Source organism: Notolepis coatsorum (genome assembly GCF_963971535.1).
Source record: "Notolepis coatsorum genome assembly, chromosome: 6".
In the NCBI taxonomy this organism is placed as follows: domain Eukaryota; kingdom Metazoa; phylum Chordata; class Actinopteri; order Aulopiformes; family Paralepididae; genus Notolepis; species Notolepis coatsorum.
In genome coordinates this window covers 175,192,555-175,215,054 of record NC_140170.1, presented here as the reverse complement: position 1 = coordinate 175,215,054, position 22,500 = coordinate 175,192,555, and the positions used below count along the sequence as shown (strand labels likewise).

Below are 22,500 nucleotides of genomic sequence, written 5' to 3'. Positions count from 1 at the left end.
TCCGAGCCTGGCGCGCTCTTCCGCGCAGACGCACTCCAGATGCGTCCTCCGTACCGGCGCGCTTTCCGCGCAGACGCGCTCTCCACTCCAGACCTCCGCGCAGCAAATGCGCCCTCCGTACCGGCGCGTACTCAAAGCAGACGCGCACCATCCAGACCTCCGAGCCTGGCGCGCTCTTCCGCGCAGACGCACTCCAGATGCGTCCTCCGTACCGGCGTGCATTCCGCGCAGACGCGCTCTCCACTCCAGACCTCCGCGCAGCAAATGCGCCCTCCGTACCGGCGCGTACTCAAAGCAGACGCGCACCATCCAGACCTCCGAGCCTGGCACGCTCTTCCGCGCAGACGCACTCCAGATGCGTCCTCTGTACCGGTGCGCACCACTCTGACCTCCGCTTGGACAACCGGTTCCCCGGTGGCGACGCTCTCGCCCCGTTCTGTTCCAACGCTCTTTACGCACAACGCCTGGGTGAGTTTTTTATGACTGTCCTTGATCCAATTCCGTTTTTCGTGTGTTTTAAAACACTGAAGATTTCCAGCTTTTATCAGACAGTCACTCACCCAGCGTTTTAGCCATTTTTGGATTGTTTTCATTGGGATAATATTTTGGCCTTTACATCGCCTCACTGTGTGTTTTCACACCGAAGATATTTTATTCACTTGGATTGTGTTTGGGACGTTTACTCACAGTTTACACCGAAAACAGTGGTTAACACTGTCGCCTCACAGCAAGAAGGTCCAGGGTTCGAATCCCGCTTGGGGACCAGGTTTCCATGATGCCAGTTACCCAGGTGGGGTATCTCCCAGGCCTTTCTGTGTGGAGTTTGCATGTTCTCCCCGTGCTCGCAAGGGTTTCCCCCCCCGATAAGATAAACCCAATGGAAAAACATGCACAACAACAAGATCGCTAACGCTGTGGCGTCCTTGACGAAGACGGACAGGAGCACTTGGATTGGTCCCCTGGCGCGGCTCACGTGGCGCCTGTCTGCTCCCGGCTGCCCTTGGGGGGGAAGGACGACGGGATGGGTTAATCGCAGATACGCATTGTATGCATGGTTCGCATGTGTGCCAAATGGTGACCTCGGAGCAGGTCCTAAATTATATTATTATTATTATTATTCTGTCACCTTGATAACTCTGTTTTTGGGACTAGTCACCTCTCCTGCACCTGCTCTGTTTTCCCCATTGTACTCTGAGCTAACCCACTCCTCTCTCCCTCTCGGCCCCGTTTACCCACCTCGGAGATCTGCCGAGAGAAGTCTGCAGAGCGGCTCTGATGTTCCCACCTGCTTCCCCAGACTACCATCCCGGGAGAAGCTGCAGAGCAGCAACCTCATTATTGCTTTTTCCAAGGCCTGACCCTGTTTACTCTGTCCCAGTTTGCAGCTCCAGCCCTCGCCCTGTTCCAAGGCCTTACCCTGTTTTTTCCCTAGTCCTCCTAGTCCTCCCTATCTAGTCCTCCCAGTCCTCCCTGTCCCCAGCCCGCCTCCGCGGGCCCCTGTCCCGTTCTCCCCTCTAGTCCTCCTAGTCCTCCCTGTCCAGTTCCTCCTAGTTCCTCCCAGTTCCTGCCTTGTCCCTTGCCCCGGCCCTGTTTCCTTTAGCCTTCCCTTTGCCTTCCCCTTAGCCAGCTCGCCTCTTAAAGGCACTGGGCCTTTCCCTTTCTTGTTTATCCAGTATTGGTGTTCTCCCTTAAAGGGACAGTGCCTTTTTCTGATTGTTTTCAATAAATGCCCGTTCTTGGCTTACTCTCATACCTGTCTTGTGTTGTGCGATTGGGGTCGGTTACAAACCATAACACAGACAGACAGACAGACAGGTACACTGTAGGTAGGTAGGTAGGTAGGTACTAGGTAGGTAGGTACCTACCTACATACATACATACATACATACATACATACATACATACATACATACATACATACATACATACATACATACATACATACATACATACATACATACATACATACATACATACATACATACATACATACATACATACATACCTACCTACATACATACATACATACATACATACATACATACATACATACATACATACATACATACATACATACATACATACATACATACATACATACATACATACATACATACATACATACATACATACATACATACATACATACATACATACATACATACATACATACATACATACATACATACATACATACATACATACAGTTGGAGTCTTACTCACAGTTCCTTTGTCATAGCAGGGATTCTGGAATCCTCCGATGCATGGTTTACAGTCAGGACCATAGAAGCCATTACAACACTCTGCAATCTGATAGGAATAATACAATCCGATAGAATACAATCTTATATAAATAACACAATCTGATAGAATACAATCTGATATTAATAATATAATCTGATAGAATACAATCTGATATTAATAATACAATCTGATAGAATACAATCTTATATTAATAATACAATCTGATAGAATACAATCTGATAGTACTGTAAATTACAACCCTGGCCAAACGGCAAGGAGTAGGCCTACCTTAGTGAGGCCCATAACCCCGACCCTTGCCTTAACCTAACCCTACATTGTAACACTGACCCCAAACCTGACCCCTGACCTACGACTCTATTCTAAAGAGATGAGTAGCCAAAATGTCCTCACTTAAAATAATCGTGTTTGACTTTCTATCCTTCAATTCAATTTGATTAGACTGATGAAAACATGACCTGAAAAACACACACACACACACACACACACACACACACACACACACACACACACACACACACACACACACACACACACACACACACACACACACACACACACACACACACACACACACACACACACACACACACACACACACACACACACACACACACACACACACACACACACACACACACACACACACACACACACACACACACACACACACCTACCTCCTTAGTGACATTGCAGTACTTGGCACATCCCTTCCTGAGCGTTGGGTCGATGGGGGAGGTGATGTATTCACAACCAGTCATATGACTGTCCTAGAGAGAGAGAGAGAGAGAGAGAGAGAGAGAGATAGAGAGAGAGAGAGAGGGAGAGAGAGAGAGAGAGAGAGAGAGGAGGATTGTTACTAGTTCATTATTAAAGGGATTGTTACCAGTTCATTATTAAAGGGATTGTTACCAGTTCATTATTAAAGGGATTGTTACCAGTTCATTACTAAAGGGATTGTTACCGGTTCATTACTAAAAGGATTGTTACCGGTTCATTACTAAAGGGATTGTTACCAGTTCATTACTAAAGGGATTGTTACCGGTTCATTACTAAAGGGATTGTTACCAGTTCATTACTAAAGGGATTGTTACCAGTTCATTATTAAAGGGATTGTTACCAGTTCATTATTAAAGGATTGTTACCGGTTCATTATTAAAGGGATTGTTACCAGCTCATTATTAAAGGGATTGTTACCGGTTCATTACTAAAGGGATTGTTACCAGTTCATTATTAAAGGGATTGTTACCAGTTCATTACTAAAGGGATTGTTACCAGTTCATTACTAAAGGGATTGTTACCAGTTCATTATTAAAGGGATTGTTACCAGTTCATTACTAAAGGGATTGTTACCAGTTCATTATTAAAGGGATTGTTACCAGTTCATTATTAAAGGATTGTTACCGGTTCATTATTAAAGGGATTGTTACCGGTTCATTATTAAAGGGATTGTTACCAGTTCATTACTAAAGGGATTGTTACCGGTTCATTATTAAAGGGATTGTTACCGGTTCATTATTAAAGGGATTGTTACCAGTTCATTATTAAAGGATTGTTACCGGTTCATTATTAAAGGGATTGTTACCGGTTCATTATTAAAGGGATTGTTACCAGTTCATTATTAAAGGGATTGTTACCAGTTCATTACTAAAGGGATTGTTACCGGTTCATTATTAAAGGGATTGTTACCAGTTCATTACTAAAGGGATTGTTACCAGTTCATTACTAATGGGATTGTTACCAGTTCATTATTAAAGGGATTGTTACCAGTTCATTATTAAAGGGATTGTTACCAGTTCATTATTAAAGGGATTGTTACCAGTTCATTATTAAAGGGATTGTTACCAGTTCATTACTAAAGGGATTGTTACCAGTTCATTATTAAAGGGATTGTTACCAGTTCAGTATTAAAGGGATTGTTACCAGTTCATTACTAAAGGGATTGTTACCAGTTCATTACTAAAGGGATTGTTACCAGTTCATTATTAAAGGGATTGTTACCAGTTCATTACTAAAGGGATTGTTACCAGTTCATTACTAAAGGGATTGTTACCGGTTCATTATTAAAGGGATTGTTACCAGTTCATTATTAAAGGGATTGTTACCAGTTCATTACTAAAGGGATTGTTATTCGTTCATTATTAAAGGGATTGTTACCAGTTCATTACTAAAGGGATTGTTACCAGTTCATTATTAAAGGGATTGTTACCGGTTCATTATTAAAGGGATTGTTACCAGTTCATTATTAAAGGGATTGTTACCAGTTCATTACTAAAGGGATTGTTACCAGTTCATTATTAAAGGGATTGTTACCAGTTCATTAATAAAGGGATTGTTACCAGTTCATTATTAAAGGGATTGTTACCAGTTAATTACTAAAGGGATTGTTACCAGTTCATTACTAAAGGGATTGTTACCAGTTCATTATTAAAGGGATTGTTACCAGCTCATTATTAAAGGGATTGTTACCAGTTCATTATTAAATGGATTGTTACCAGTTCATTATTAAAGGGATTGTTACCAGTTCATTACTAAAGGGATTGTTACCAGTTCATTACTAAAGGGATTGTTACCAGTTCATTATTAAAGGGATTGTTACCAGTTCATTATTAAAGGATTGTTACCGGTTCATTATTAAAGGGATTGTTACCAGCTCATTATTAAAGGGATTGTTACCGGTTCATTACTAAAGGGATTGTTACCAGTTCATTATTAAAGGGATTGTTACCAGTTCATTACTAAAGGGATTGTTACCAGTTCATTACTAAAGGGATTGTTACCAGTTCATTATTAAAGGGATTGTTACCAGTTCATTACTAAAGGGATTGTTACCAGTTCATTATTAAAGGGATTGTTACCAGTTCATTATTAAAGGATTGTTACCGGTTCATTATTAAAGGGATTGTTACCGGTTCATTATTAAAGGGATTGTTACCAGTTCATTACTAAAGGGATTGTTACCGGTTCATTATTAAAGGGATTGTTACCGGTTCATTATTAAAGGGATTGTTACCAGTTCATTATTAAAGGATTGTTACCGGTTCATTATTAAAGGGATTGTTACCGGTTCATTATTAAAGGGATTGTTACCAGTTCATTATTAAAGGGATTGTTACCAGTTCATTACTAAAGGGATTGTTACCGGTTCATTATTAAAGGGATTGTTACCAGTTCATTACTAAAGGGATTGTTACCAGTTCATTACTAATGGGATTGTTACCAGTTCATTATTAAAGGGATTGTTACCAGTTCATTATTAAAGGGATTGTTACCAGTTCATTATTAAAGGGATTGTTACCAGTTCATTATTAAAGGGATTGTTACCAGTTCATTACTAAAGGGATTGTTACCAGTTCATTATTAAAGGGATTGTTACCAGTTCATTACTAAAGGGATTGTTACCAGTTCATTACTAAAGGGATTGTTACCAGCTAATTTTTTTAAGGGATTGTTACCAGCTCAATACTGCCATCTGGACACTGGGTGTTATACAGGTAGCTGCAGCTCACACAGGGACCCTAAGAACACACACACACACACACACACACACACACACACACACACACACACACACACACACACACACACACACACACACACACACACACACACACACACACACACACACACACACACACACACACACACACACACACACACACACACACACACACACACACACACACACACACACACATGTTGGCTGAATGTTGTCACACGGCCCTGAGACGGTCTGCAGGGGTGTCAAACTCATTTTCACAGAGGGCCACATCAGCATTATGGTTGCCCTCAAAGGGCCAAAGACTGTATAAATGTTAATGTATGTAAAATAAATGTAGCTACTCATTTACATATTGTTAAACATGTTTCTGTATTTATTACTTATTCAAGTTATACATATTGCATATGCATTTGCATAGATGTAAAAATATATGTTAGCTGATGTAATGTTAACAAATAATTTTAGTTTATCAGAACCCCATATTACTCCATCAATCAATGATCAAACCATTCAAGTAAATAACAAAGAAGAATATCATCAAATACAAGCTATGACATTAAGTTTGTTCAAAACCTTTTTGTCACAGTCAAGAGGGGCAGAACTAACAACTGTGAGCTGCAAAGAACACGTGGGACAGATGTAGCAGATGTTACAAAAACAAATGGCTGCACACAACCTTGCAGAGGCCACTAATGGAAGATAGTTTAATTAACTTTAATTAACAGATTGCAGAATGGGTACAGTACAGTACGGCTCAATACACACAATTGTTAAGGGGATGCAGACCAGAGAAAGACTTTCGACTTGTTTACATCAGGGTCCCCCATTTTCAATTCGTAATGAAATTGCTATTATGTGTCTGCATGAACACACAACTGTAACTCTACTAAAAAATAACAAAATAAGGGTTGTCTCAGTTCACAACTATATTGGTCAAGTTTTGGGTGGGACTTGTTTGCGTCCCTACAGCTTCTTATTCAATTGAGCGAGATGCTCGGTTATGTCACACAGCCAGTTTGCATCTGACAGTTCAGACAATATTTCTTCAACCCTTTGTTACCTATTCCGCCTGGATCTTTTTTGTATTTTGGGCTGTAAAATTGTCAAAGAATGTCTGAGGAGTAAGTGCTTTTGGCTTTTTTCCTTTGTTACTTCATCAATACCTCAGATGTTCAACATACTGTACATGTATGTGTAAGAATGTGTAATAACTAAGGCTGTCAAAGTTAAAGCTTTATTAACCCACAATTCTTTTAACGCCGCTATTTTTTAACCCAAGATTAATGTTAAAAAAATTTATTATTATTTTTTTTTACCAGAGCTCTTGGGGGCCACATCAAATGACGTGGCGGGCCACATTTGGCCCGCGGGCCATGTGTTTGACACCTATGGTCTAAGATATCTTGGCAGTTTCCATTCATGAAAGGCTCTATATGCTGCCTGCTGTTATTCTGAGGTCATGTGCAGCAATGCAGGCATGAAATAACATGTGTTGGTATCTCCACCACACAGATCTAACATGTGTTGTTATCTCCACCACACAGATCTAACATGTGTTGTTATCTCCATCACAGAGATATAACATGTGTTGGTATCTCCACCACACAGATCTAACATGTGTTGTTATCTCCACCACACAGATCTAACATGTGTTGTTATCTCCACCACACAGATCTAACATGTGTTGTTATCTCCATCACAGAGATCTAACATGTGTTGGTATTTCCACCACACAGATCTAACATGTGTTGTTATCTCCACCACACAGATCTAACATGTGTTGGTATCTCCACCACACAGATCTAACATGTGTTGGTATCTCCATCACAGAGATCTAACATGTGTTGGTATCTCCATCACAGAGATCTAACATGTGTTGTTATCTCCATCACAGAGATCTAACATGTGTTGGTATCTCCACCACACAGATCTAACATGTGTTGGTATCTCCACCACACAGATCTAACATGTGTTGTTATCTCCATCACACAGATCTAACATGTGTTGGTATCTCCATCACACAGATCTAACATGTGTTGGTATCTCCACCACACATATCTAACATGTGTTGGTATCTCCACCACACAGATCTAACATGTGTTGGTATCTCCACCACACAGATCTAACATGTGTTGGTATCTCCACCACACAGATCTAACATGTGTTGGTATCTCCACCACACAGATCTAACATGTGTTGGTATCTCCACCACACAGATCTAACATGTGTTGGTATCTCCACCACACAGATCTAACATGTGTTGTTATCTCCACCACACAGATCTAACATGTGTTGTTATCTCCACCACACAGATCTAACATGTGTTGTTATCTCCACCACACAGATCTAACATGTGTTGTTATCTCCATCACAGAGATCTAACATGTGTTGTTATCTCCACCACACAGATCTAACATGTGTTGGTATCTCCACCACACAGATCTAACATGTGTTGGTATCTCCACCACACAGATCTAACATGTGTTGTTATCTCCACCACACAGATCTAACATGTGTTGGTATCTCCACCACACAGATCTAACATGTGTTGTTATCTCCACCACACAGATCTAACATGTGTTGGTATCTCCACCACACAGATCTAACATGTGTTGGTATCTCCACCACACAGATCTAACATGTGTTGGTATCTCCATCACACAGATCTAACATGTGTTGCTTCTATGTGTCAAAGATGCAGTCAACTCACTTTGCTTTGATGTCTGGAATGTTAGATGTGGATTAGATAAAACATATCTACTACAGTAATAATATCAGATAAAACATATCTACTACAGTAATAATATCAGATAAAACATGTAATAATATCAGATAAAACATCTACCATAATAATATCAGATAAAGCAAATATACTACAGTAATAATATCAGATCAAACATATCTACTACAGTAATAATATCAGATAAAACATATACAGTATACTACAGTAATAATATCAGGTAAAACATATATACTACAGTAATAATATCAGATCAAACATATCTACTACAGTAATAATATCAGGTAAAACATATATACTACAGTAATAATATCAGGTAAAACATATATACTACAGTAATAATATCAGATAAAACACATATACTACAGTAATAATATCAGGTAAAACATATCTAACAGTGATAATATCAGATAATCTACTATAGTAATAATATATCAGATAATCTACTACAGCAATAATATCAGATAATCTACTACAGTAATAATATATCAGATAATCTACTACAGCAATAATATCAGATAATCTACTACAGTAATAATATCAGATAATCTACTACAGTAATAATATCAGATAATCTACTATAGTAATAATATCAGATAAAACATATCTAACAGTGATAATATCAGATAATCTACTATAGTAATAATATATCAGATAATCTACTACAGTAATAATATCAGATAAAACATATCTAACAGTGATAATATCAGATAATCTACTATAGTAATAATATATCAGATAATCTACTACAGTAATAATATCAGATAATCTACTACAGTAATAATATCAGATAAAACATATCTAACAGTGATAATATCAGATAATCTACCACAGTAATAATATCAGATAATCTACCACAGTAATAATATCAGATAATCTACTACAGTAATAATATCAGATAATCTACTACAGTAATAATATCAGATAAAACATATCTAACAGTGATAATATCAGATAATCTACTATAGTAATAATATATCAGATAATCTACTACAGTAATAATATCAGATAATCTACTACAGTAATAATATCAGATAATCTACTACAGTAATAATATCAGATAAAACATATCTAACAGTGATAATATCAGATAATCGACCACAGTAATAATAATATCTACCACAGTGATCTTGCTCTGGATGACATCACAGCGGTGAGGCAGGATGGGGGTGATGGAAGGCGGGACCAGCAGCCCGTCCACCATGTGGATGATCCCATTGGACGCTATGATGTTGGTGGTCTCCAGAGGGCTGTGCTTATCGCCCAATAAGACCTTGCCCTGGAGAGACCCAGCGACACATAGAAGATGAACATGGTTAGTGTCCGTTAAAAACAAGTCAACTATTATAGGGCGGCTAGGTGGTGCAGTGGGCAAGGCACTCACCACCAATGCTGGAGACGCTGGGTTCGAGCCCAGCTCTCCACATTGTTTTCAGTTTGGCTGGTCGTCCGTACTAATACAATTGGCAGTATTAGGGGGAGGGAAAACTGAGGGGTGGGGATCGGACGTTGTGGACAGCGACTCCTACAGGTCGGTTGGTGCGCCTGCGCAGTAGAATCAAGAAGCGATGGGGGCGGCGCCCCTCCAAAGCGCAGACCCCTGACGCTGAAAGATCGCGCCGCGCAGGTGGAAAGATGCGACGGCTGTTACCTCGAGTATCGGAGGGGACTTGTGCTATGTATGACTTAGTCCACATTGCAGCCGGCTTGTGGGAGGCAAGAAACAGCGTTCGAGACAGGGGAGGGTTGAATTGGACGATACGAAATTGGGATGGGAGAAAAATAGAAAAAGTGGATAAAAAATCAAATAAAATCAACTATTCAGGAATAGAGGCCTTGCATGGAATGTTTGTGTAGCTGTCTCCCTTCCAACATGGCTGCCTGTAACTATTGGTAACCACGTTCAAAAGAAATTTATAAATCTCTGTACAGTGATAGAGCAGGTAAAACACTGGATAAGCATGATATTACTGCTCTACTGTGACCTGTTCCTCATGCTCCTCTTCCTCATGCTCCTCTTCCTCAGGCTCCTCTTCCTCAGGCTCCTCTTCCTCATGCTCCTCTTCCTCAGGCTCCTCTTCCTCAGGCTCCTCTTCCTCAGGCTCCTCTTCCTCATGCTCCTCTTCCTCAGACTCCTCTTCCTCAGACTCCTCTTCCTCATGCTCCTCTTCCTCAGGCTCCTCTTCATCATGCTCCTCTATCTCAGGCTCCTCTTCCTCAAGCTCCTCTTCCTCATGCTCCTCTTCCTCAGGCTCCTCTTCCTCATGCTCCTCTTCCTCAAGCTCCTCTTCCTCAGACTCATCTTCCTCAGGTCCCTCGTCCTCAGGTTCCTCTTCCTCATGCTCCTCTTCCTCATGCTCCTCTTCCTCAGGCTCCTCTTCCTCATGCTCCTCTTCCTCAGGCTCCTCTTCCTCATGCTCCTCTTCCTCAGGTTCCTCTTCCTCATGCTCCTCTTCCTCATGCTCCTCTTCCTCAGGCTCCTCTTCCTCATGCTCCTCTGCCTCGTGCTCCTCTTCCTCAGACTCCTCTTCCTCATGCTCCTCTTCCTCATGCTCCTCTTCCGCATGCTCCTCTTCCTCATGCTCCTCTTCCTCAGACTCCTCTTCATCAGGCTCCTCTTCCTCAGGCTCCTCTTCCTCAGACTCCTCTTCCTCATGCTCCTCTTCCTCAGACTCATCTTCCTCAGACTCCTCTTCCTCAGACTCATCTTCCTCAGACTCATCTTCCTCAGACTCATCTTCCTCAGACTCATCTTCCTCAGACTCCTCCTCTTCCTCAGACTCATCTTCCTCAGGCTCCTCTTCCTCAGACTCCTCTTCCTCAGACTCCTCTTCCTCATGCTCCTCTTCCTCAGGCTCCTCTTCCTCAGACTCATCTTCCTCAGACTCATCTTCCTCAGACTCCTCTTCCTCAGACTCATCTTCCTCAGGCTCCTCTTCCTCAGACTCCTCTTCCTCAGACTCCTCTTCCTCAGACTCCTCTTCCTCATGCTCCTCTTCCTCATGCTCCTCTTCCTCAGGCTCCTCTTCCTCAGGCTCCTCTTCCTCAGGCTCCTCTTCCTCAGGCTCCTCTTCCTCAGACTCCTCTTCCTCAGACTCCTCTTCCTCATGCTCCTCTTCCTCATGCTCCTCTTCCTCATGCTCCTCTTCCTCAGGCTCCTCTTCCTCAGGCTCCTCTTCCTCAGACTCCTCTTCCTCATGCTCCTCTTCCTCAAGCTCCTCTTCCTCAGACTCATCTTCCTCAGACTCATCTTCCTCAGACTCCTCTTCCTCAGACTCCTCTTCCTCAGGCTCCTCTTCCTCAGACTCATCTTCCTCAGACTCCTCTTCCTCAGTCTCCTCTTCCTCAGGCTCCTCTTCCTCAGGCTCCTCTTCCTCAGGCTCCTCTTCCTCAGGCTCCTCTTCCTCAGTTTCCTCTTCCTCAGACTCATCTTCCTCAGACTTATCTTCCTCATGCTCCTCTTCCTCAGACTCATCTTCCTCAGACTCCTCTTCCTCAGACTCATCTTCCTCAGACTTATCTTCCTCAGACTCCTCTTCCTCAGACTCATCTTCCTCAGGCTCCTCTTCCTCAGACTCCTCTTCCTCAGGCTCCTCTTCCTCAGACTCATCTTCCTCAGACTCCTCTTCCTCAGACTACTTTTCCTCAGGCTCCTCTTCCTCATCTTCCTCAGACTCATCTTCCTCAGACTCATCTTCCTCAGACTCCTCTTCCTCAGGCTCCTCTTCCTCAGACTCATCTTCCTCAGACTCCTCTTCCTCATGCTCCTCTTCCTCATCCAGTCAAAAGACACCACATGATAATGTTTTGGTTGATGTACTTCTCATACCTGTATGTTGTTTTGTACAAACCATAGCAACCGACATGGAGGAATGACTGGCATTCTAGACATTCCATGAAAGGCCTCTATCAACCTTTGTCCCAGGGTCAGGAAAAACACATTTACAAGCCAACTGAAACTTGTCTTTGAAAGAAAGAAAGAAAGAAAGAAAGAAAGAAAGAAAGAAAGAAAGAAAGAAAGAAAGAAAGAAAGAAAGAAAGAAAGAAAGAAAGAAAGAAAGAAAGAAAGAAAGAAAGAAAGAAAGAAAGAAAGAAAGAAAGAAAGAAAGAAAGAAAGAAAGAAAGAAAGAGCAGCTATTTGTGGTAATTCCTTTCTGATGATGGACAGGACAATCAGCCAATCAGCAGTACTTACGTCAGCCACAGTGATTATGATGATCTGATTGGCCATGGTCTGTATCTGGGGCAAACTGGCTAACTGGTTCACTGTCAGCTGTAGAGACAGAAGGACACATATAGGATGAAATGGATGGATGGATGGATGGATGGATGTTGAATGGATGGATGGATGTTGAATGGATGGATGTTGAATGGATGGATGGATGGATGGATGATGGATGGGTGTTGAATGGATGGATGGATGTTGGATGGATGGATGGATGTTGGATGGATGGATGTTGAATGGATGGATGTTGAATTTCATTTCAAACCTTTATTTATACTCGTGAGAGCACTGAGGTTTCCCTCATTTACAGTGATGACGAGTTAAAAAAGAACACAAATATCATAACAGTTATTAATTACAATGAATTACAATTACTACAATGATGGATTAAAAACAATTACATTGATTCAGTACATAGGTCAAGTGCAATGCCTTTAAACTCCATGAATGACGGGAATGCTCCGAGCTTTAGAGTCTGTTGTAGGGTATTCCATGTGTATGGAGCATCGTAGGAGATACCCATGATAAAAAGATACCCATAATAACTACGTCGCAACGAGAGAGATGGCCAGCCTACCTTCTCATACAAAAGACAATGGTGAGTATCATATTTGTCACCCGTAATGCCTGTAAATGACATCACCGTAGTCCAATATTGACAAAAAAACAGCCTGTACAATTATTTTCCTACAGAACATAGGAAAACTAGAGTGGTTACGGTACAAGAGACCAATCTTTTGCCGTAATTTTGTAGCTAGGTTATCTATATGGAATTTAAAAGAAAGTTTATCATCCAGCCATATACCAAGATATTTACTAACTCTTTCAATATACAAACCATTTGCCATTGTTAGTGTAGCATGTCATAATCTATAACCCTGGCTCTAGAAAACATCATAGGATGGATGGATGGATGGATGTTGAATGGATGGATGGATATAGGATGGATGTTGAATGGATGGATGGATGTTGGATATTGGATATTGGATGGATTGATGGTTGGATGGATGATTGGATAGATAGATAGATAGATAGATAGATAGATAGATAGATAGATAGATAGATAGATAGATAGATAGATAGATAGATAGATAGATAGATAGATAGATAGATAGATAGATAGATAGATAGATAGATAGATAGATAGATAGATAGATAGATAGATAGATAGATAGATAGATAGATAGATAGATAGATAGATAGATAGATAGATAGATAGATAGATAGATAGATAGATAGATAGATAGATAGATAGATAGATAGATAGATAGATAGATAGATAGATAGAGAGAGAGAGAGAGAGAGAGAGAGAGAGAGAGAGAGAGAGAGAGAGAGAGAGAGATCGTGAGAGAGAGAGAGTGTGAGAGAGAGACACACACACACATATAAAGATAGAGAGAGAGAGAGAGAGAGAGAGAGAGAGAGAGAGAGAGAGAGAGAGAGAGAGAGAGAGAGAGAGAGAGAGAGAGAGAGAGGCCCATCCAGAGGAGCTGTTTGCTGACTATACTGTCTATAATGAGAAGAAGGTGATGAATGACCTCATCTTCCACACAGAACATGTTAACTCCTGGAAGCAGGTGATCTGTAACCACTATGACCATGTTGTGAAAGAAGGCATTGGACGAGGAGGACGGCACACTATATGCCATGATGAGACCCTGGACAGTGGTAACCCAGTTCTAACAATCTCTTACTATGTTAAAGGGACTGTATTAGTACAGGGGAATGAAGCAAACCTCAACATGTTTCAAGAGCTTTTCCCAAAAATAAAAATGGAAGTGGAGAGAGAAGAGCCCAATACCAATGCTGCAGACACACAGACAGAAGAGGACAAGGTGAACACAGACACAGAAATACCAGAGTCAAAACCAGCAACTAGCCCTTCTGACTGTGCCCTTCCAACTCCCTCCAACCACACAGTGAATCCAGTGATGCCACTGCCAGTACCAAGAGCACCAGCCAGTCCATCCAGCCACACTCCTTCAACACCCTCCAAACTGGTCCAGCAGCTGAGAGAAAGCGTATCTCTCCTGGAGCTGGACTTTACTGAGTTTAGAGAGAGGACTCTGGCCTGTCTGACTGAGCTCTGCACCATTCAGCAGCTGGGAGAGGAGCTCCGTCATCTGAAGAGGAACGGGGAGGAGACCACTTCAGAGCTGAGGGAGACCCAGAGGAGCGTCAGGGAGCTCACACAAACCATGCAGGAGCTAGAGCAGGACAACAACACCCTACAGGCCCAGATGAAAGCCATGAAGGAAGATACAGACAGCCGGGAGAGGCTTCTACGCAGAGAGACAGGAAGAAAGAATACATACATTTCCCCCGGTGCTCCAACACCCCCCCCCCCCCCCCCCCCCCTACTGCCAAACCAGAATCTACCGCTCCCCCCCTGACCCCACTAACTCCTCCCAGCCTGACACCCACTGACAGGCCTTCTGACTCAGCCCCCCTTCCAGCAGCCCAACCTCCACCCGAGCCACGGCCCCAGTCCACCAGACCAGCCCAGCCCGAAGCCCAGGTAGTCCTCCTCATGGATTCCAATGGCAAATACATGGACACAGCACGCCTCTTCCCTGGCCTCACGGTGACAGCCAAGCGCTGTCGGAACACAGGCCATGAATGAATGAATGAATGAAAACTTTATTTAACAGATTGCAGAATGGGTACAATACAGTACGGCTCAATACACACAATTGTTAAGGGGATGCAGACCTGAGAAAGATGTTTGTCTTGTTTCCATCAGGGTCCCCCATTTTCAATTCATATAGACATTTATGACATACACAACATACATGACATTTATGGCATAGGGACATATAGGTATTTAGTACTGATACATTTGTGACATAAACGGTATTCAAATATACAGTACTGTTACCCCTAGATCCTGACAGAGTATATACATATGATGGGGAGGGGACTGTACATTAGGAGGGGGTGGGTGGGTGGGAGAGAAATATACATACGGCGGGGAGGGAATATATACATGCGGTGGGGAGGAGACTGTCTATTAGGAGGTGGTGGGGGTTTTGGGCATTTACGGTGGCCAGTTTCTAATTGCAGCCTCCCGTAGGTGCTCTTTAAGAGTGGTTTTGAATGTGGGTAGGGATTCACATTCCTTTACAGCTTTGGGTAGGGCGTTCCCAATGTGGCATAATTGCGAAACGTGTTTAGTCCCTTGTTTGAGCCAAATCTGGGTTTAACATGATTTGTTGAGCTTCCTCTGGTGTAGTGGTTGTGGTATTCACTGACCTTTGGGAAGTATTTTGACATGTACATGGGTACCTTAGTCGTATAGTGTATCTTGTAGACCAGGCCCATTGCAAGTTGCTGTACTCTGCTGTCTACTCTAAGCCATCCTAGCCATCCTCCATGCCATGGAGCTGCTCAGACAGGACACTCTAGGGAGCCCCCAGTACATGGTGGTGCACACGGGCACTAATGACCTCCACTATCTACGCCGTGGGACTGCTGAAGCAATGACCAAGGTGGCTGAGAAGGCCTCCAGGGAGTTCCCAGATACCAGAGTAGTCATCTCCACCCTCCTCCCCAGGATGGACACCCCCCCAACACATCATTCATGAAATCAACATGGAGATCTCAAGAGACTGTGCTGCCCTCCCAAATGTCCACCTGGCCCACCACACAAACATCGGCACATGGGACCTTCATGATGGGCTACACCTAAACAACGCGGGAGTGAGGACATTTGAAAAAACATTAAAAGATGCTGCCCTTGGACGCAACCCCAACAGACCCAGTCACACACCGGCCTCTCTGAGAAAGCACAGGTTTACGAGATACCCACGAGGAGTCACCCCACAAACCCCTGCAGTACCCCATGCCCCACCTATACCCCACCTTTCCACCCCACCCAGTGAGAGGAGTCATCCCCCCAGCCGACCCCTCCACCGCCCCCAGCAGCAGATGACCTATGCATCCGCCCTGACCAGGCCCCCCCCCCCCCCCACCCACATCAGAGCTGAATGAGATCAAACAAATGCTCTCCACGCTATGCAGTAGACTTCTCACTCCAAGCTAGCAGTCGGCCCTAAAAAAGAAAAGCATGCCAGTTGCCTGCTGTTGCCTTTGTTGTTGTTACATTTGTTCTGTGATGTTTGTTCATTGATTGAATACCTTTATACCTTTATAACCTTTATACCTTTGAACACCTTTATATATTTTTTGTACAAAAATGCAATCATTTGCTATCAGTTGTTGGAACATACAGGGTCTTTACTCTTCAACATTCGGCCCGAAGAGTAGAGACTCTGATTTTATTTACAGGCTATAACAAACAATGACCTTTTAATTCTAACTGAAACATGGTGTAGAGAGGATGTAGCCACACACTGTCCTCCACACTACAGAGAAGTCATTTTGCCATCAAATAAAATAAAACATATTAGTCAGGGCAGAGACTCAGGGGGATTGATAATTTGGTACAAATCACAACTCCACCAGTCAATACAGATTCTAAAAACCGGGAACAATCATATTTGGTTAAAACTAAATAAAGAAGTAATCCCCTCTCAAAGAGATCTTTTTATCTGTGGAATATATGTACCACCCTCTGGGTCTCCATATTACTCAGAGGACATCTTCTCCAACCTTGAGTCAGAAATATGTTTTTATCAAAGTCAAGGTCATGTGCTTGTTTGCAGTGACTTTAATGCCCGAACGGGAACCCACCCTGATTTCACCAGTACACATGGAGACAAATTTATATCTGACCACACCATATGCAACCATGTAAACCCGTCCCCTATAAATAACCATGACACCTCCATAAACAAAAATGGGAAGGACTTATTACAGCTCTGTAGAGGACTGAGTCTCTACCTTGTCAATGGGCGTGTGAGAGGGGACTCACAAGGAAGGTACACTTACTGCTCATGCCTTGGCAGCAGCACAGTGGATTACATGATAACAGATCTGGATCCAGTATCTTTCAGTTCATTCACAGTCAAACCTCTGACCCCACTCTCCGACCACAGTCAGATCACTGCATACATGAAAAGAACTGAGTCTCTCAAAAATCCCCCTACACAGCCCAGTAAACTACACAACATCCCCAAATACTACAGATGGTCCCAGAACAGCATGCAGGACTACCAGAGAGCCATCACCAGTGATGGGATACAATCACTGTTAGATACGTTCCTAGCCACGCCATACTCTAACAGTGTTGAAGGAGTCAACTTAGCTGTAGAACATATAAATTATATATTTGAAAGAACTGCAATAAAGTCCAAATTAAAATTATCAGGTAACAAACAGAGAAAAACTAAAAAGGACCACTGGTTTGACAAAGAATGTAAAGTTCTTAGAACACAGTTAAGAAGAATATCAAACCAGAAACACGTAAACCCACACAATGATACCTTACGCCTCCAATACTGTGAATCACTGAAACACTACAAAAATACCATCAGAATTAAAAGGAACAAACACGTAAATAAACAGTTATGCAAAATAGAGGACTCTTTAAGCTCTAACTCCTTCTGGGACCACTGGAACTCATTGAATAAAGATAAGCCAGAAGAAATGGCTATTCAAGATGGTGATGTTTGGACAAACCACTTCACATCACTCTTTGCAACTGTACCCCCGAATACAAAAACGGAAACCAGCCAGATATGTGAAAAGTTACAAAAATGGGAAGATATCATAAAGGATAACCAAAACCCTCTAGACTTCCCAATCACGGAACAAGAGCTGAAATCAAAACTCCAGTGCCTTAAAGCTAGAAAGGCCTGTGGTACAGATGGCATATTGAATGAAATGATTAAACACAGCTCTGAAAAATTCCAATTGGCTATTTTAAAATTATTCAATTTGACACTAAATTTTGGCTATTTTCCTGATGCCTGGAATGAAGGACTCATAACCCCAATATTCAAATGTGGAGATAAATATGACCCAAAAAACTATAGAGGTATCTGTGTGACGAGTAATTTGGGCAAACTTCTATGTAGTATCATCAACACCAGACTCATAGAATTCTTTACGGAACACAGTGTTCTAAGTCAAAGCCAAATTGGATTCTTACCAAATTATCGCACCTCTGACCATATATACACTCTTAAAACCCTAATTGACATTCACGTGAAACAGAACAAAAACAAAATATATTCCTGCTTTGTCGATTTTGAAAAAGCTTTTGATTCAATTTGGCACAAAGGTCTCTTCTTCAAGATTCTAGAAAGTGGTGTTGGACGAAATGCATATGACTTGATCAAATCCATGTACACAAAAAACAGATGTGCTGTTAGAATTGGCAATAAAAGAACACATTTCTTCACCCAGGGTCGCGGAGTCCGCCAGGGGTGCAATTTAAGCCCAACGTTGTTTAATATATATATAAATGAATTAGCAAAGTTATTAGAACTTTCTACTGCACCCGGTCTGACTTTGCACGATACCAATGTAAAATTGTTGATGTATGCAGATGATCTGGTTCTGCTGTCAACCACTAAGGCCTAGAGGGTCTACAACATTGAGAACTGGCGCTGCACTGATGGCTGCCTTTCTGATCGCTCCGTCGAGACTGTGCTTTCTTTTGTTAATTTTTATAGTATTAGGAGTTTTATTTGCACCAACTGTTGGTGCATTATATGTGTATGACCGTCAGTCAATCATTGACATTGGATTAAGGAAAACTTACCGATTGGATTGCTCTCTGGATCGGATCGCTGAACAGCAGAAATGGCCCGCCGAGATCCTTTGTTATGGCCATGGCCAAGACCAGGAGAAGCCGCCGCGAAGACGTGGAAAGAGAGCCGGGGTCCGAAACAGACTGAGGTCCAAACGACACAGAACCACATTGCCCAGCATATTGTTGGCCAATGTGCAATCGATAGGAAACAAACTGGACGACATCAGAGCACGGATCCAATTCCAGAGGGACATTCGGGATTGTAACGTCCTCTGTTTCACAGAAACTTGGCTGAGTCCAGATGTCCCGAATCACGCAATAGAACCGGCAGACCACTTCTTCGTTCTCCGCAAGGACCGGACGGCAGAAGAGTCACTAAAGAAGAAAGGAGGCGGCATTGCCTTCATGATAAACAAGGAGTGGTGCGATTTAGGCAACACAAAGGAACTGTCTAACCACTGCTCCCCAGACCTGGAGTTTATCACGATAAAATGTCGACCCTTCTTCCTCCCAAGAGAGTTAACGTCCATCATCCTCATCGGAGTGTACATTCCACCACACGCGAACACTGGGGTCGCACTTTCAAAACTTCACGACGAGGTAAACAAACTCCAGACAGCTAATGTTGACGCTGCCATTTTGGTTCTGGGTGATTTCAACAGCGCGCGTCTTAAAAAGGTGTTGCCGAATTTCTATCAGCATGTGACCTGTCCCACCAGAGGCGAGAACATATTAGACCATGTATACTCGCAATTTAAGAATGGGTACAAGTCACAGGCTCTTAGTCCATTCGGTAAAAGCGATCACGCCGCCATATTTCTTTTGCCAAAGTACAAACAAAGTCTCAAGCGAACGCCGGTGGTCTCGCGAGAGGTTAAGCGTTGGGCCGTGACGTCAGAGGAGTCACTCCAAGCTGCACTTGGATGCACAGACTGGAGTGTATTCCGTGATAACACAGCCAATATTAACGAATACACCGAAACGGTGATTGACTATGTCTGTACTCTGGTAGAAGAAACAATCCCCTCTACCAAAATTAAAATCTACCCAAATCAAAAGCCCTGGGTAGACAAATCCGTCCGTGAGGCTCTGAAAGTGCGCACATCAGCATACAACACCGGGCTGGTGACAGGCAACATGGAAGAACACAAGATGGCAAGATACAACGTCAGGAGAGCAGTAATAGAGGCAAAACGGCGTTACAGGGATAAAGTTGAACTTCAGTTTGAACAGGCTGACTCTAGAGGCATGTGGCAGGGCCTCAGAACAATGACAGACTACAAAGGCACCCCCCTCAAACTGAACAGTGACATCTCCTTAGCAAATGATCTCAATTCCTTCTATGCGAGGTTTGAGGCTGTGAATAACAACACCAGCCTACAAACCACGGCAATGGGGGGGGGGGTCTGCTGATGGAGACCCAGTGTTCAGGGTAACAGAGCATGAGGTGAGACGGATCTTTAAAAAAGTGAATATCAGGAAGGCAGCAGGACCGGACGGCATCCCCGGCCGCGTCCTAAAAGTCTGTGCCGACCAACTGGCCCCGGTATTCACTGACATCTTCAACCTGTCCTTGGAACAGGCTGTCATCCCCACCTGTCTGAAGAAGTCCACCATCATCCCTGTACCCAAAAAATCTACGCCCGCTTGCCTCAACGACTACCGCCCTGTAGCCCTCACCTCCATAGCCATGAAGTGCTTTGAGAAGCTAGTGAAGGGCTACATCTGTTCCTCCCTCCCCATCAACCTGGACCCTCTGCAATTTGCATATCGCCCCAACAGGTCCACGGAGGACGCCATAGCCCATGTGCTGCACACAGCAGCATCACACCTGGACAAGAGGCAGGGGAACTATGTGAGAATGCTGTTCATCGACTACAGCTCAGCATTCAATACCATAGTCCCCTCCAAACTCATAGCCAAGCTCAGGGACCTGGGCTTGAACTATGACCTCTGCCAGTGGGTCTTGGACTTCCTGACGGGCAGACCCCAGGTGGTAAGAGCCGGCAACTGCACCTCCTCATCCATCACGCTCAACATAGGGGCCCCCCAGGGCTGTGTTCTGAGCCCCCTCCTCTACTCCCTGTACACACATGACTGCGTAGCACAGCGGAACAACAACACCATCATCAAATTTGCTGATGACACAGTAGTGGTGGGCCTGATCTCTGCCAACGACGAAAGGGCCTACCTGGAAGAGGTAGAGAACCTGTCACAGTGGTGTCAGGAGAACTGCCTCTCCCTGAACGTCAGCAAAACAAAAGAGATGATTGTGGACTTCAGGAGGTCGGGGGTCAAGGACTACAGCCCCCTCAGCATCGACGGGGCACCGGTTGAGAGAGTGAACAGTTTCAAGTACCTCGGAGCCCACATATCCGAGGACTTGACATGGACCACACACATTGACAGTGTTGTGAAGAAGGCACGACAACGCCTCTACTTCCTCAGGCGCCTAAGGAAGTTCCAAGTCAGTCAGAAGATCCTTAGGAACTTCTACTCATGTACAATAGAGAGCATCCTGACCGGCAACATCACCTCCTGGTTTGGGAATAGCACTGCACAAGACCGTAGCAGACTACAAAGAGTGACACGTTCAGCCGAACGCACAATTGGAGGGGGGCTTCCCACCCTCCAGAACATTTACAACAAGCGGTGTAAGGGGAAGGCTAAGAGAATTATTAAGGACTCGAGCCACCCGAACAACTGCCTCTTTGAACTGCTGCGGTCAGGCAAGCGATACCGGAGTCTTAAGGCGAGCACAGAAAGACTCAGAAGAAGCTTCTATCCCCAGGCCATCAGGCTGCTAAATGAACAATAATCACTATGCAACAACCATCAAATGCACACAGCACACACACCCACACGCACACACTCACTCAAACAAACAACACACTGCAGCACCCACTCTCCACACTTTAGATCACACAAACACACTTACACTTTATATTTATTGATAAAGGATTTGCACTACAACTCGTACACCTACTGTGAATTGTACCTAAATTGCACCTCGTCCCATTTCTCCATTTCTGCCTTGCACTATATAGTATTGTATATTAGTACACTGCACAGTATTGTATATTGTATGGTAACTACGTCTATTCTGCATCGAA

At 43.2% G+C, this 22,500-nt stretch overlaps 1 protein-coding gene across 2 annotated transcripts in view; it reads right to left on the bottom strand.

Moving 5' to 3' along the window:
• stab1 (stabilin 1) overlaps positions 1 to 22,500 on the bottom strand; it is a 335,483-nt gene that overhangs the window by 271,679 nt on the left and 41,304 nt on the right. For both annotated transcript variants that reach the window (XM_084317601.1, XM_084317602.1), the window contains exons 17-21: positions 12,700 to 12,777; positions 9,625 to 9,783; positions 5,718 to 5,780; positions 2,940 to 3,032; positions 2,224 to 2,310 (exon numbers count right to left, since the gene is read on the bottom strand). In XM_084317601.1, coding sequence (XP_084173727.1) covers positions 2,224 to 2,310; positions 2,940 to 3,032; positions 5,718 to 5,780; positions 9,625 to 9,783; positions 12,700 to 12,777 — 480 coding nt within the window. The remainder of the gene's footprint in view (positions 1 to 2,223; positions 2,311 to 2,939; positions 3,033 to 5,717; positions 5,781 to 9,624; positions 9,784 to 12,699; positions 12,778 to 22,500) is intronic.